Raw genomic sequence first — 17,268 nt, 5'->3', positions numbered from 1 at the left:
TGCAGCGTTGCCTTCCCAGTGGGAGGGGTGGGAGTGTTCTAGGGGGGTCGCCTCGAGAGTGTTAGACCTTGTCGTTGATGTAGTGGTTTTTGGTCTTTGTGCCAATGTTGTCTCTGTAGGTAGCCATGTGGGGATTTACGTTGTGATTCCAGCGACCTCCTCTTGTGTGTGGGTAGCGAGAGGGAGCTTGGTTTCATTGATTGGGGATAAGTGGCGCTGGTTGATTGTTGAGTGAGGCAGTGTGAGGAGTGGGGGGTAGGTGTCGGTCATCAGGGGGCTGGTGAGCCTCACTTGTAGCGTACCTCCGGTTTGTGCTGGAAAGGGGGTATTTAAAGTGCGTGATCGGTGCGGGGTGGACGAAGGGAAGGTTGCGGTCTAGGAGGGTGAGGTTGGCGTTGTAAGTGTTGGGTTGTGATAGCATCCAGCCAGTCAGTCTGTCGTAGGGTAGGGACTTGTTTAGGCTGGGGTGACCTGTGCGAAAGGGGGCGTTGCGTAGCGAGGGGAAGAGTGAGACAAATGCATCTAGGTTGTCGTTGTTGGCTTGGATCGGAACTGTGCCGTTGGAGTATTTGGTCACAGAGGCGTTGCTGCTATGCCTGTGGAGGTTGGGATTATGGTCGTCAGTTTACAGCTTTATGGGGTGTAAGTTGTTTTGGTTATGGGGAGATGTGATGTGAGAATGGAGTTCCAATTTTCCGGTCTTACTGCATGAAAAATGAGATCCATTTTCAGCTGGCCTTTAGAGGAGCAGTGGTAAATGTCAGCGAATAGTGTTTCCGGGTGTTGTCTAATTAGTCTTTGTTTGAAGTTTTTTTTTACTTTTAGAGATAGGTTGGGGGGAAATGATTGAGAAGGAGTTCGGGCCATGAGGTTTTAGGCAGTTATGTGTAGCAGGGTTGGGGGGGTTGAAGTGGTGGATGACATATTGGTCTGGGAAGGGTAGATCCTCAGAGCTCTATTTGGACTGTTTGGCTTATGACGAACCTATCAAGTTTGCGCTATATAAAACTTTATAAATAAATAAAATAAATATAAATAAATAAACTATTTTCTTGATGGCAGTGTGAGCTCAGCAATTAGTGTCTGTAGCCTGGGTTCACTGGATTCAGGTTGGGTCAGAGTGTTGACCCTCGGCGGACTCTCAAGACTGAAGGTGTAGGAGGAGGGGAGGAGGTCAGGATGGGGTGTCGAGACTTTATCTTATCTAGGTGCTTGGGTCTGGCTGCATGGGGATCCTTCTGAGGTTTCAGCTGGTTGTGGGAGAAGGTGGCGGGGGTAAGGGGATGTCGGGATTGTTACTACTCGTCTGTGGCTGGGGGACAGTTGGAAAGGCTCGTTATCTAATCAGACTGGAGTTGTTTTGCGGCTGGGGCTACCGTCTTGAGGAGGGCGGTGGTTGTTGGGTCAAGATGATAGTGGAGGATTGTTTGGGGGTCTGGCGAGTCAGTTCTGTCTGCTGTTTCAGCGGGTCGGACGGTGATAGTTGGCATCCAAAGGCTGTCTAAAGGACAGGCATCTGTTTTGTACAGGCAGTGCCTACTGAGGCTGGGGCTAGCTTGTCTGTAGGGGATTGATTGGAGAGACTGGGGATGTCACTTGTTGCCTGGGTCATTGGAGATTCCATATATAGACCAGTGCTTTATTCAATATACATAGGATATTGATAGACGGGGATCATCCATTTTGGGACAGGCATCGAGTTGATGGCAGGCACCTGTGTCTGGATTACAACGTCCGTGCCTTTTGTTGCTGAGGCTGGAGCGACCGCAGGACAGGCATCGAGTTGATGACAGGCACCTGTGTCCGGATTACAACATCCGTGCCTTTTGTTGCTGAGGCTGGAGCGACAGCAGGGTTGTTTAGGGGAGTGTGGGGGAAGTTGTTTGGTTAATTGTTGTGTTGCGGTTCAGTTGGCTAGAGACCAGTGTTTATCCAATGAATAGGGGTAATGGGAGGACCAAGGCCGCCATCTTTGGGTCAGGCATCGCGTTAAAGACAGGTAGCTGCGGTTAATTATTCAGGCCGCCTCGCTTTCTGCCGTTAAGTGTGACAGGGCTGTAGGTTGATCGAGGGAGCTTGTTTTGACTGTCTGGCTTTGGAGTGGCAGGGGCTGAGGATGTGCAGTGACTCCAGAGAGTCTGGGTGAGTCAGGGCTGGGCTGAATGGACCTGGGCTGCATTTAGAGTAGGGGAGGAGATTTCATTTCACCTGAATGGGACTGGTTTGCCTTCCACAATGCTGTCCCCACTTCCTGCCAGGAGGCTACACCAGAGAGGACAGAACTGGTATTGAGTGGGCACAGGGCTTCTCTGCCCCAGAGAACAAAGGACTTTACTTTATAAATATTGGGGCACAGACCTCAGAATTTTAGATCATCCCAGGAATTCAAGAGGACTCTTTGCCAAGGTGAAGAGCTGGAGAGACTGGGGAGAAGTACTGCCCCTTTGCTGTGTGCTGTGTGGGGATGGTCTGCAGTTGCTGTTTCTGCCAAGGAAAGTAGAAGGACTTTGCTGTGTGCTGTGTCCCCTGCTTGAAGGAGATCTCCAAGGGCCTGTGTGTGCTGGCCTCCTGTTCTGAAGTCTCAGGGACACAAAGACTCTCCCCCAGCTCCCCTGCCAAGTGGTGCCTGTGCCAGTTTTGGACCTCAGGAGGTTATTGCTGCTGTTTGGGAGCTGAATGAAAGAAGAAACTTGAAGAACTGCAAAAAAATCGACGCATTGCTCTTCTTGCAGCTGTTTTTCCGACGCATCTCCACGGCACAAGAAGAATTTCCACGGATTGCTGGGCCGCTGCCAAAACTGATGCAGCACCTGTCTGTGCTGCAAGAATGGACACATCGAGGGATCGTGGCTGAAGAAAACCGACACAGTGCTGCTCAACGCCACCGTATCGATCACTGATGCATCCCAGATTTCCACACATCACACCTGTGCAGCAAGTTTTCCCAACGCATCACCTGCGGACCAGAACCGTCACGAAGAATCGACGCATAACTTCGCATACAGACCAGATTCAACGCAACCCTTCCTTTGCGTGTAGTAGGACTGTTGCATCTCCTATCCAAGGTCTCAGGAGTTGACACATCTCTTTGTTTCCGACTCTGCGGCTGATTAGCCTTGTGAATTTTGACACAACTACAGGTACTTTGTGTAAAAGTCAAGCATCCATAATTTTCTATGGTACAAGTTCTTGAAACATTTTGAAAGTCATATTTTCAACTGTGTATGTTGTTTTTTTTGTTGTTTTGGGCTTGTTAAGTTTAGATAAAGATATTTTATTTTTCTAAACTGATATGGTATGCAATTGTGGAGTTTTCACTGTGTTACTGTGAGTTTTGGTACAGATACTTTACACATTGCCTTTCGGATAAGCCTGTCTGCTCGTGCCAAGCTACCAAGGGGGTGAGCAGGGGTTATCTAAAGTGTTTATCCCCCTTACCCTGACTAGAAGCAAGGGTCTCTAGTTGGACAAAGGTACCTACCCATGCCAACTAGAGACCCCCATTTCTAACAGTTGGTGTTAGAAAAAAAATACATTCTACATCCTTTCATTTCACTCCCCTGCACCTGAGAAAGTTTGTCAAATGGTTCAGTTTGCAATATCTTCTAACTTTGCAGTAAGAGAAAGAAAAGTAAACACCAATCTCCATGTTAAAAGAATATGCAGCAATTTGTCAGAAGACATACCTTGATGTTTGACCTCTGTCTTTGAACACACAGCAAATGGGACAAGATAAATATAAAGGCATCTTCATTGTTCATTCACTTTCAAAACTCCAGCATTGTTATTTAGAGGGTACTGCAGCACCCTCTTCCCCCTTTATGCCTACTTCTCTATCTCTTATTTTCTGTATTTTAGATGTATTCTTCTAGCTTCCTACCCATACCAATATGGACAGTGAGATCCCCAAAACAATGATACTTTGGGACATGTAACATGTAACACACTAATGAAAAACTGCTGTGACTGAAAAAGAAATCATAGATCAGATCACAAAATGCGAACAGGTTGGCTCACCCTCATTTTGAAGGTGACACCCTCCTTGCAATTATCTTCACTCTCCTAACAAGCAAAACACTTCCTTAGACCTCACTAGTATCTCACTAGCTCAAACCTGGACCCCTTCAGCAAATATTTTCGTTCTTTTATTTTCAGAGGGACCACACTCCTAAACATTTAATGTAATCCTCCTTGGAGTGCGTAGAGCATATATCTTGAGAACTGGGCACAGTTATGCTTCTGGAAACAATAAAAGTTTCAATTTCCAAGTGCTTTCTTATCTTTTTCATTGAGAAGAATGCACTAATTGAAGATATTGTATAAAAACACTGCATTCTTTGGATAGGTTGTGATCCCTACTACATCATCTCTAAACGGTCTTTGGCAGTCATTAACACCAATGTGTGCCAATAGAAAACAAGCAAGAAGGGAGTAAGTGTTTTGTGATTAGAGAGGAAAAAGAACTGTGCTCCAAGCCATACCTCAGAAGCAGTGCTTCCTTGTTCAAGAATGAGTACACCGGTGGCCAACTCTGCTCATAAGCCAGTGGCCAGTGCTAATAAATGCTGGCACACCAAATGCAAAGACTGAGTAGTCTTGAATCCACCTCATCCTCTATAATCGACTACCAGACCCTCCCTGCTCCTTCATCTCTCTCTTGTTGCTTTCTCACTTTGTGATGGGATTTCTGTCTCTCTTCTCCATTATTTCCCCTTTGTGTGTTTTTAACTCTATTGCTCTCAGTAAATGTCTGATGAGGAAAAACATATGTCTGTCTCCAAGACTGACCATTTACTATAATTGTATGTCAGAATTTCAGTCACAAAAATATTATGCTACCAGGAAATTATAGCTAGAATATCGAAAACAAAAGTATTGTGAACATAAATATACAGAGCTAAGTTAGATTTATTGTTCTTAACTTCACTTGTACATATATTAAAGATACATATCGTCAAGGTACATATATGTAAAGTTAAGAATAGTAAATCTACACGTACTAATGTATACTTGCCTACAAAAGCATCTGTTGCCAATATTCTTGCTAGAATATTTTTTGCAGTACAGTATTTAGGACTCATATTCAGGTAGCATACCTTTGCTGAAAGTCAAACGGCTCAGTCATCCATGTTGCACATGCTCCGTTGTTGTTTAGCATGATCTCATATGTCCAGAGCCCTGCCCTTCTTTAAGCCACAAACCTGTAAAACTGCTGCAAGCGCTCATGGAAACTTATGAGCATTGTAAATATTCGAGGGTACTCCTCATCTGCCCTACTTATCTTCAACTGTACTCCTAGAGGGTGTCCACAAAACAGGTAATCCACAAGTGAAAGCTCACCTGATATGAGCATTAGCACATGGAACCTATTTTTGCGCAACATGAAATCATTCATCTGGTGGGAAAACCCTTTCTCAGAAACTGTCGGGGCGTTTTGTGGGAACACTTACATTCTAACAGTGTGGTGCCAAACTAGCATTGTCAGAATATCGACTGCGATAACTACAGATAGTGTCCTAGATCCTACAAACATATTGCTCCACATACTTTAATAGTATATATATATTTTTGCAAACTATAATGTTTAGATCAGATTATATTTATGTGTAAAATATTCTGGCATGCAACCCATTCCAACACTTTTCTTATCGGTTAATTCTGTGAATAATCTGCTGTACTAGACAGGTACACCGACAGAAAGATACAAATCTTGAAATTCTCATTCAAATAATCAGTATTTTGAAATTATCATTGTAAGCCCAAATTTTTGAATTGATTTAAATACAAAACATATTTTGGAAATTAGGTTTTATCTACTTTAACCTGCTTTTCAAGTAACTGGATTTTCCTGTGGAGTACATTGCAGACTACTGTGTAGGGCAATAAGGCTACTCTTAAGAAACATTTTGATTGTCTCTATATTTTCTCTTTCCCATTGCAGACATCGATGAGTGCAGCATCATTCCTGGCATCTGTGAAGGAGGCGAATGCTCAAACACAGTGGGGAGCTACTTCTGCAAATGTCCTCGTGGCTACGTAACCTCCATAGATGGCTCGCACTGCATAGGTCAGCACTATTTTGAACTTTCTTAGATAATCATGGATGCATGCTGGGCAATCTAGGGCAAGTGAATTCTATCTGATGTCAACGCGTGAGCACATGGGTAATTTTCAGTACTTCCTTTTGGCATCTGTGAAGGAGGCGATAGCTGGAACACACTGGGTAGCTACTTCTGCAAATGTCCTCGTGGCTAGGTAACCTCCATAGATGGCCTGCACTGCATAGGTCAGCACCATTTTTGAAGGGCTTGGATAATCATGGATGCATGATGGACAATCAAGGGCAGCTGAATCCTATTCGATGTTAACGCGTCGGCACATGGGTAATTTTCAGGACTTAATTTTGGCATTTAAAAAAAAGTTCTCTATGCTCCACTGAACCTCACTGTTGAGTTGTTTTTAAGTTCTGTGGAAACTGGTATTTTAAGTGAAAAGAAACTTGAAGCACGTGCATTCAAGTAAAATTGGCTTTCCTTGGCATCTCAGAAGGCTGTTGTGCAACAGTGAGAGTTGTTTCCATTCTAGCTCCAAAAAAAGCTGATGACAAGCTGTCATAAAGATTTAGTGCCAAAAGGTTTGTGGATGTTGGAGTCATTAGTGGTGGGATAGCAAGAACCACATTATGAAATTGTTGTTATCTCTCCTGCGGGTTCTTTCGACAATAGAAGATGCTTGTTTTTCTGAGAAATGATTGGACAGATCTATCTGTACTGAGGCATGTTTTTATGATCTGTTATAATTTGTGGTATCTTAAATTAGTAGGTTTGGATGCATCGTATATTCATAGTGGTACTAAAGTGTTTTTTTACCGCCGCAGACTCTGAAGCATTAAACTTTATTTATAGTGAATGAACTGCATTTTGTTGCCCCTTTGGAAAAAGTAAAGTAAAGAGGCCTTTTCTGGATTTGATATTTGATACAAAATGTATTGAAATATCAGACCAGGAATAATTTACATCCTACGAATATGTAAAAATATGTTAAGAAGAAAATAAAAACAACTGCAACAAGCAACACAGACAAAGTGCGAAAGGAATTAAATAACGTTCTTAAAATCAAGTTAAGATGAAGGCGTGGCCATGCCCCTATTATTGCTGTAACTTGTACATTTTAAAGCAGAAATCTGAAACGTCAGATGGTATGTATTCAACTGTTTCATGTGCCTCCAGATACTTTGTAGGTAAACCAGATTTTCAGAACCTGGCTTTAAATAATCTATCAGAAAATATGCTAACAACTGTAATGCATCCCATATTTGATCATTTAAAATCATTTTAACAATAAGGATCAAATAGAATATGATTCAGTGTGGTACCAGATCAGCAAGCACTGGCAAAACCAACAGGCCGGGCTTTTGTTTATCAGTGAAAAGGTTTCTTTATTTATTGGTGGTTTCCCTGTGTGATTGTGTGAAAGGTTAAGTGTGAAAGTAAGAGTGTTACCGCCATCCTGTTTAAAGATGAAGACTTGACAGTAGTTTCCACCTGGTATATTCACAGTAGGAGATTACCATATGGGACATGGCCAAGACGGCAGCCAAGCAAGTTGCTTAATTTATAGCGCCCGTAATCAGTATTATTGTGTACGTAACTCTTTCAAACTGCCTTATTGCACTAGTCAGTTGTCCAGGTGGTCGAAGCAACATTCAAGTTAGGCCGCGCAGTGCTGGTTTGGCAGTGGCAGCCCCTGTGACTTCTTCAGTGAGCTGCATGTACGTGGCCCGCTGATACGGCAGTGTGCCTCCCTTGCATTGGTTCCGTTGGCGCTTGAAGTATGGGAGTGGGATGGTGTATACAACTACCCGAATGAGAATCATCCAGAGGCAGGCACATATTCGGAAAGACGCTGGCAGCGGCCAGTTAACTTGGAGTTCTCTGATAAAGGTGTAGGCCTAAATGTGTTAATTAGCATGTCTCTGGGCCGGGCTTCGGAAGAATGTGAGGCTTGGGGACGGATGTATGACGTTACAACGCATACTTTTACTCCGCATACCATTACAACGCGGTATTTACAACGAATACCGTTACAACGCATAGCGCTTTGGGGTGCTGGATAGTGGTAAGTATAATTTACTATTCTAACTCCAGTCCCCGTGGACCCTAGGGAAGGTGTTGGATAGTAAATTAAACTTACCTCTTATCCTAGAGCGCCCCCCAGCGCAATGCGTTGTAATGTCATGCGTTGTAATGCCCGCGTTGTAATGGTAGTGCGGAGTAAAAGTTGCGTCGTAACGGGTGTATACCCTTGGGGACATAGAGGACTTGTTATTCTTGGAGGAGGTCACTGGTGAATACAACAACGGTTCTCTCTTCCCTTCTTAACTACTCATCTAGACGGGAACAAGTGTTTCTGTACTATTAAGCTGGTGGAGTTCCAAAGAGGGACCCTATTGAAATGGGGGTCTCTCCCTCTCATGTTACAGCCACTGTATGCTTCCCCTATGCGTTGGGGTCCCTGACTGAAAGCACCCCTTCCCCTCTTGGAATGGAGCACAACACATCTCTGGTTACAGGTGAGGAAGTGTGTTGCTACCGGCATTATGGAGGAGTACTGTATCTGTCACTGGTTGTGGGTAACAAGACCCATAAAGGTCCATTAGGATGGTAAGACTGGGAGTACCAACAGGGACCAAATCAAGAGTTGTGTGGCTTCCAATGCCAGAGAGTCAACTTGAATCGCAGGCTGCCAAAGGGGTGGAACTATCTCGGCCTGTGAGTTGGTGACCATCTGTCACAATGGTCAAACCCAAGGCACCATGTTTAAATCCTCCAAAGAGTGCCATCTCAGAGAGTGGCTCTCACAAAGTGCGCATCCGTGAGTCACATAGGACTAACCCTGGACAGCCATACGGGGAAGTTTGATAAGATACCTCACTCCATCCTAGATACCAAAGTCACACTCAAGGGTAAAATCTACTCATTTGCTCAAGAGATTGGACTACTGAGAGCCAACCACAGGAAATTAGCCGAAACTGTACTGGAACCACACTTGTGACTATGCATCCAACTGTGATAGAGATGCACACACAAATAGAATCTCTGCAGAAGAGATTAAGGCTTTAAAATTCAGATCTGAGGACTCTGAGGGGCACTAACGCCAAAACAATATATAAATAGTTGGGATACTGGAACTAAATGAGGGTCCTTATGTTAAATAAGTCATAAAAGAGTGATTGACCATGACGGTTCTGCAAGGCAAAATCCTGCAGTCTTTCTCTGTTTAGAAGGATCGAGTCCCAGGCCAATCACCAGCTGCGTGGCGACCTCCATGTGCCATTGTGTCCAGGCTGTTCAATTTCAGGGATAGAGACTTGTTACTTCAAATAGCACACAGCAGTGGACATTGGGTCCTGGATGGGAACACTATCATAATGTACCCTGACTATACCAATGTGGTCCAATGACAGCAAGGTAACTTTGTAAAGGTTCAGAAACAATTGCAGGCACCTCAGAATTGTCCTTATGAACCCTACTAAGCTAAGATAACAGGCAATGATCAAACACATTTCTTCACATTTCCAAACACAGTCTGGGAGAGGTTTCAATGGAAAGAGGTCAGTCTACTAATTGACAGGAGAGGAGAGTCAGCGAATTGGGAATCTCAGCAATCGGGGAGATGCCAACTCTAGAGATCTCACATTAGATCCATGTAGGAGGAGGTGGTGATGGACAGGGCATGGGTCTTCACAGAAGGGCTCTCGCCGGGTGCTGCACAGCCCTAACTACATGACTCTGACCTGACACGGATCGAGGGTGGTAAGATGCGTCCTGAGTGAGTCACACTCTGAACAAGACTGTGACCCCACGCTGACTCCGATGGAAGCAGATGATATTGTTTGATGTAGAAAACATACATATTTGACTCAGTATCCTTAAACTGTTCTTGCGGGCCATAGGGAGGTACTGAGATGGAAGGTGGGATAAGATTTGACTTCTAGAATGCGGCAAGTTACATACTGAGAGATCTGAGGAGTGAGCAGAACTTAGGAGTGGGCCCTATGACGCGCCGTGAGGGTTGTATTCCACATTCCACACATCCATGAACATCATGGAAAGCCTTGTGAATGATAATTGACTTTATATGTTGATTGGGGTTTGGGGTCCGGAGGTCAAAGTCGTGTCTTCTGCATGGATGTGGCAGTTGGAGGTTGAATTTTATATTTCTGGGGATCCATGTGACAGTGTCACACACCAATGACTTGGCTGTGAGTGTTGGAACAGCACTGGATTGTGGCAATGAGATGTGTGGAATGAATGAACAGGAGTCTCCAGGCTCCTAGGGGCCCAGGATTAACATTCCTATGTCATAAACATTTTTTTCCGTGGTAAAAACTAGGCTGGCCCCTCCCATAAAACACAGAGTCTACTCACATACGTGAAGTTCAGTGACATACATATGGTCTGCCTTCAGGAAACACACCCCAGAGGCCCTGGAACTTCACAAAGTAGCAAAACACCAGAGAGGTAAGATTTTCAGCACTACATATTCTGCATTTGCAATGGACACACTAGTGTATATAGTGTCAGGAGTCTCCTATGTATTGTCCCACAAAATTATCAACCTAAGGTAGATAATTTGTGGAAATTTGGCAGGATGGTAGGACTTTCACAGCTGGAGCACTGTATGCCCCAAATGTCAATCAAATTCCTTTTTTTAGCATGTTGTCTCCAGCAATTTTACAGGATTGGCAGGTCCAGATTCTTTGTCAGGTGATTTTAATTACATACATGACACTGCAAATTACCGCTACAGTTCACAACTGCTGAACACTTTAGCGATCAAAGTGACACAACACTCCCGAAAGTGACTGGAGAATATGAGATATGGAGACTTATGCACCCCAAATCCAAGAAGTATTCCTTTTACTCGCCAGTCCACCAACTACATTGTATCCAGTGATGCATTGTGTGATAAGTTGGTGGATATGGAATACCTGGGTCACACATTGTCTGACCACAACACACTTAAATTGATTATGTCCTGGGGGAAGGGTAGAGCTAAGATTCCCACATGAAAATTGCGACCAGTGATGCTGCTGAAGTCCTGTTTAGGGAGATGCTGGGAACATACATTATGTAATATTTCAACAGAAATGCAGGGTGGAGTGGGAGACTTTCAAGGTGGTTGTAAGAGGACACTGCATTAATTAAACCTGGAGTCTCAAACATGTACTAATTAAGAACCTTCTTTCCAAGGAATAGAACATTTAGGAAGCGGAAACCCAACTACTGTCCCACCCACAGGTGGGACAGCATTTCACTGTACTAAGACGGAAACACCTCAAAATTACCCGAAAGCCTGGTTAGAAGAGACTATAAGGAATACCTTGCAAGGCAGCATGCTGAGGGCAATAGGTCGGGCAGGCTTCCCCCCTGGCTCATCAATACGAGTCACGTAGGACACTAACTGGGGTAATTAGTACTGAAGCTGGTGGGATGGCCGACACTGAGCAAATAATACGTGATGTGTTTGTAGACTACTATAGGACGCTTTCCACAGCAAGCCACAGTGCTACTAAGACTGAGATACAAACTTATATGAATGGGATCACACTACCTCAGATTGACCCTCTGCAATATTCAATTTTAGAGGGCCCAATCCAGATAGAGGAGGTGCATTCTGCCATTATATTAATGGTGCATAATGAGACCATGGCCACAGGTGACTTGCCCATAGAATTTTAAACCTCTTTCAGTACTATTGTAGTCTGCCAACTTTTGTCAGTCTACCAGAAGGAGACGGAGCTTGGGACAATAGTAAGTGGTTTAGACTACGATGGGCAGGGGCCCATTGGATGTAAGGTCGTACAAGCCGCTGTCATTGTTAACCACTAAACCAGGATTGCAAAATACTGAGCCGCATATAGCCAATAGGCTGATGCTGGCGATCCAGACGCTGATCTATCCGCATCAGAATGGATGGATCACTTACACAATATCAAAGTAAACTATATTGATTGACTAAAATATTGGTTCAAAATTATCGTTCACCAAAATGTTATGTCCCTATGCTTTTAATAATAAGTACAAAAATATCAGAAAAAAATATCGTTGACACTAATATAGTTATGTTATGTTATGTTATTTAATCTTTTGTATAGCGCACGGCGACTCAAAAAGAGTATCCCGGCGCTTTAGGTAAAGGAGAGCTGCATCATAATAACATAACACGTTAAAAGAGGGGGACAAACAATAAAACCAGAAAAACACACAAAGCAAGGTCTACTGAGTGAACAGCCACGTCTTAAGATCCTTTCTGAAGGCCAGTAAGCTGGTTGCTTCCCGCAGCGAGAGCGGCAGGGAGTTCCACAGCCGCGGTGCAAGTAGGCCAAAGGAGCGGCCACCCACGCAGGCTCTCTTGACTCGCGGGACGACCGCCAAAAATAGAGACTCAGACCTCAAGGAGCGAGTTGGATGGTAAAAAGTCATTCTCTTTTGAAGATATTTTGCCCCCACCACATGGAGGGCCTTATAGGCCAGGGTCAGAGCCTTAAAGGCAATCCGTTTCCGGACTGGAAGCCAGTGCAAGGTCTTCAACAGCCCCGTTGCACTCGCCCGCCTGTTTAAGCCAAAAATGGCTCTTGCGGCCGCGTTCTGCACCACTTGGAGCCGCTGCAGCAAGTATTCTGGAAGGCCTAAGTAGAGGATGTTAGAATAATCTAACCTGGACCCAATAAGAGCCTGTACCGTCAGCCTCCTGTGCTCCTCCGACAACAGGGGAAGAAACCTCCGCAGCATCCTGAGGATATAGTAAAAAATAACCAAAATGATTTTGTATTATAAATAGAATTCAAAGGAGTAAATGTTAAATATTTTGATATATAAATGTATTATAATGTAAATTAAATATATTCCATTAATATTTAATGCTACATATAAATATATACTAATATAAACACAAACACTTATGTGTATGTTTGTATTCATATATATATATATATATATATATACACATATATATATATACATACATAGTAACATAATTAATCAAACTATTTATTTGACATTATATTACTTTTGTTATATTTTATAGTAATTGATAAGAATATACATCTATATATTATATATATGTTGACAAACCTATTAAACGGTGTATTTTTACATATTCTAAATGTATTAATATGAAAATATGTGTGTATGTATATTCGTAGTAATACATTCAAAATAGTAATAAATATTTGTACTAATTATGTTACATCGTTTATATATATGTATAAATATATATAGATGTGTATATATATATATATATATATATATGTATATATATATATATATATATATATATATATATATATATATATATATACATATATATATATATATATATATAAAATATACATACCAAAAAAACAAATGTACAAAAAACTATAATCATTAACATACATTTTAAAATAAAAACAAATAAAGGACATTTCGACAAAATTAAACAATTAATGCTCTAGATCTATTTAACCAATATTATAAAACTACAAAAGTCTAAGAATAATGAATGCACTATACCCACTCTAGTTTATGCAACAGTTAGAAACATGATGGACTTCCTAGGGGTTAGATTTAGTATTCCTACTCCAGTTACCACAATAATAGGGTAAGTGTTGGACTTCAGAGGAGTTAGATTTACTATTCCTACTCCAGTCAGTGTAACAGTCGAGAAAGCATTAGACTACGGAGGGTGACCTTTATTATTTCCACACCTGTCTAAGCAACAGTAGGAAAACCATTGGATTTCGGAGGAGTGAAATTTAGTATCACATTCTATTCTACACAACAGTAGGGAAAGTGCTGGACTTTGGAGAGATTAAATATACTATTTCCACTCCAAACAATGCAACAATAGGAAAAGCATTGGATTTCAGAGTAGTGAAATTTATTATTCCCACTTCAAACAGCACAATAGCTTGGAAAGTGTTAGACTTTGGATGGAAATTTACTATTCCCACTCCAGTCTATGCAACAGCAAGGAAAGCATTGGATTTTGGAGGGGTGAAATCTACTATTCGCACTCCCATCCCTGCAAGAGTAAGGAAAGTGTTAGATTTTGAAGGAGTTAGATTTACTATTCCTACTCCAGTCAGTACAACAGTAGAGAAAGTGTTGGACTTTGGAGGTGTCAAATATACTATTCCCACTCCAGTGTATACAATAGGAAAGTGTTGAACCGCAAATATGTTAATTTTACTATTCCGACTGAAGTCTAAGCAAGAATAGGAAAAATACTTATAACCCCAAGAATGTAGAAGAAAATAACAATCTTTAAATAAAAAATATATTAATTAACATAAACAATATATATATATTTAAAAAACTACAATAATTATTCGATTTACATAATTACTTACAAAAATAATTTTATAAATAATTGTTGTTCAAGTATTAACTATTTAATTAACTTCCCTCCCTGAACCCCTACGAACCTAGCAGTCTGCACCTAAAATATAACTAAAAAAAGAAGTGTTCCATTTCTTACATATTAAATCACTGGTTTATTCATTGTTGATTAATTATTACTTAATTTACTTACTACATTAAACCCCTACAAAGCCAGCATCCGGCAACAAAAAGTAACTCAAATAAATAAGTGTACCACAATTTACATAATGGAGAATCAATTAAATAATTTAATATAAATAGCAATTAATAGTTAATTCTTAATTTAAATTAATTAATTATTTAACATCCCAACCTATACCCCTACAAACACAGCAGCCGACACCTAAAACATACAAAAATATATAATTATTGTACAATTTACTTAGTTAATAATCAATTCAATAAGTAGTATTACATTTTTAATTGTTAAAGCTTCATTACCTTCCCACCCTACACTCCTACAATGCCAACAACTCACTAAGACATTATACATTACCATTAACATTTATATAAAACAATTCTAAATCACTTAAAACTGAAAACTGTATTTAAGAAAATTTGTATATAAATAACAGTAACAGGTAAAATTAATATATGAACCTAAACAAACAACAATTATTTTAAAACAATATTATGTACAATTTAATTATTGAAAATGATATTAAAAACAACAATATTATTAAAAATGATATTACTTTTCTGAAGTAGCAATATTCTTGACAACAATATTTTTGCATCATGCTATTTTTGTGTGTGCAATATTTCCCCCTATATTTGTTCCTCCTGATATTTGCAACTCAATATTTTGTCAAAACACAGAATGGAATTATCCCAAATCTTAGGTCCCTAATTGTTCATATAGATATAGCAAAATGCACCATCGGGAACCCAGTAGAGGTGTTTCTCGATATCAAAAAAAGCTTTTGAGACTCTAAGCTGGCCCTACATAATGGACCTTTCTTACAAAAAGGGCATTGGGCCAAGAGTTTCTAGGCTGGGTGCGCTTACCTTATTCTAACCCCACTGTAAGAGAACATACAGCGCAGGTTATCTCAGATAATTTTGTGTATTCAGACAAGTACGACTGGGGTGACCATAGCCCTCTCTATTTCTACCTTGACAATGAAGCTGCTAGTGTATGTCTTGCAAAAGAGAGCCACTGATTGGGGCAACGAGCATATCATAACTAGGGCTCCCGGTTTTATGGTATTTATTTTTTTGCCATTTCCGTCTGTATTTATCCATATTTATTTTGGGGGCATTTTTTCTGTATTTATCCGCATTTATTTTTGCCACAAGCAAAAGACGACGCTGCACCTAGTATTTTTCCACATTTATTTCAGTCGCCAAAAACACTTGTGCAACTGCTTGTACACGGACACAAGAGCTGAGGGAACAACAAACCTCGCTGCCTTCCTCCTCACTAGCTGACTCTCTACTACCATCCTCCTCGCTGGCAGCCTCCTAACTAGATTTAAGTAGATTCAAATGCAAATCTGTCTTAAATCCTGTGCAATCCCGCTTGGCTTTCTTCTTTTCCCTCACAACAGACTCTTCTAGGAACTTTAAGAAAAACATTTCAAAGCCCATAGGTTTAAATTAACTCAAGTCAAATACTGGTAGTGGCTCATCAGCAGCTGCAACGTGGTCCCTGAGTCTGACTGAATCAAATCTTTATTCGGAGTGAACCATGAAAGACAATAAAAAGAGCACATATAATGCATAAAATAAATAAATAATGCTTTTCCAGCTAAAAAGTAAAATTGTTAAAATAGCGTTACAGCGACCATTGGAGAACTTATGTGGTAGAGATAGCATAGTAATAAGACCCCTACAACATTCAATAAGTAAAAGTTTATAAATTATAAGAAGCTAAAATTATAAAATATCTATGCAACAGCTAGTTCGGAGCAGGGTTAATGCAACGATCACAGAAGGATGACCTCATACCTTTTTCTAATAACTAATGCCCTTCTCATAAAATGTAGCACTCCAGAGCATGTTTCTTTTGCAGAAATGTTCTGTAGAAAAACTAGGCCTTCCCTATGGGTTCTCAATTCTATCCTCTGGAGAATGTTTGTGTGTGCATACCCCCATAGACCTGCTCCATATGACCCTGCAGAAATCCAATTGGTTTTGTTCAAGTTAAGCAATTCTTTCGTTGATTTCTGTCCGAGCCTGTGGGAAAATCTGAAGATTGCCTCAATGTGCCTATTAAATTATTGTGCTCTGGCGGTTAAAAGTGAGTTCCATGCAAGAGAAGAGCGAAGAAGAGCCCTAAATAGTTAAAATCATTCTCTGTCTCCAAAGCTGATTTCCCCGTAAAAAAGGTTTTTGCTTTCGTACTGTGAGGTCTGCAAGTCATGATAAAAGACTTGAAATAGTTGACCCCAAGATTCAAATTGCAGGGCGGAGCTGCAGGGACGCTTAGAAGGGGTGAGAACACACAAGAAAGCCTCGTTAGCAAATAAATGGTCTTTTAACGACCTGTGAAGTACTCTGGTGCCACTGTGTGTGTGTTGCCGCGAAGCTGTCTCTGCCGGGCTGACACACACACGGGGGGGAGGCAGGGGTGTCTGAAGCTCTTTAATCCATTGGGCGTTGCGTGCCATTAATCTGTCACCTGAGGCCACATAAATACATGCCAAATTTAAAACAAAGGCTGGGGCAGCAACAAAAGGACCAGGCGCGTGGCAACTCTGGGCTGAAGCACTGCCGCCTAGCAAAATTTACTAGTATTTTACCGTTTTTACATATAAATACAGACAAAGGAAAAATTGTTTTTGTATTTATATGTAAAAATCCGTTTAAACGGAAAACCGGGAGCCCTAATCATAAC

General features: G+C 41.3%; 1 protein-coding gene across 1 annotated transcript in view; it reads left to right on the top strand.

Moving 5' to 3' along the window:
• FBN2 (fibrillin 2) overlaps positions 1–17,268 on the top strand; it is a 1,174,837-nt gene that overhangs the window by 574,236 nt on the left and 583,333 nt on the right. Inside the window, exon 8 of the mRNA XM_078675609.1 lies at positions 5,942–6,067. Coding sequence (XP_078531735.1) covers positions 5,942–6,067 — 126 coding nt within the window. The remainder of the gene's footprint in view (positions 1–5,941; positions 6,068–17,268) is intronic.

The sequence above is a fragment of the Lissotriton helveticus genome, chromosome 2_1 (assembly GCF_964261635.1).
Source record: "Lissotriton helveticus chromosome 2_1, aLisHel1.1, whole genome shotgun sequence".
Taxonomy (NCBI): domain Eukaryota; kingdom Metazoa; phylum Chordata; class Amphibia; order Caudata; family Salamandridae; genus Lissotriton; species Lissotriton helveticus.
Note: the sequence above shows the minus strand (reverse complement) of the source record. Positions and strands in the feature narration are given on the sequence as shown.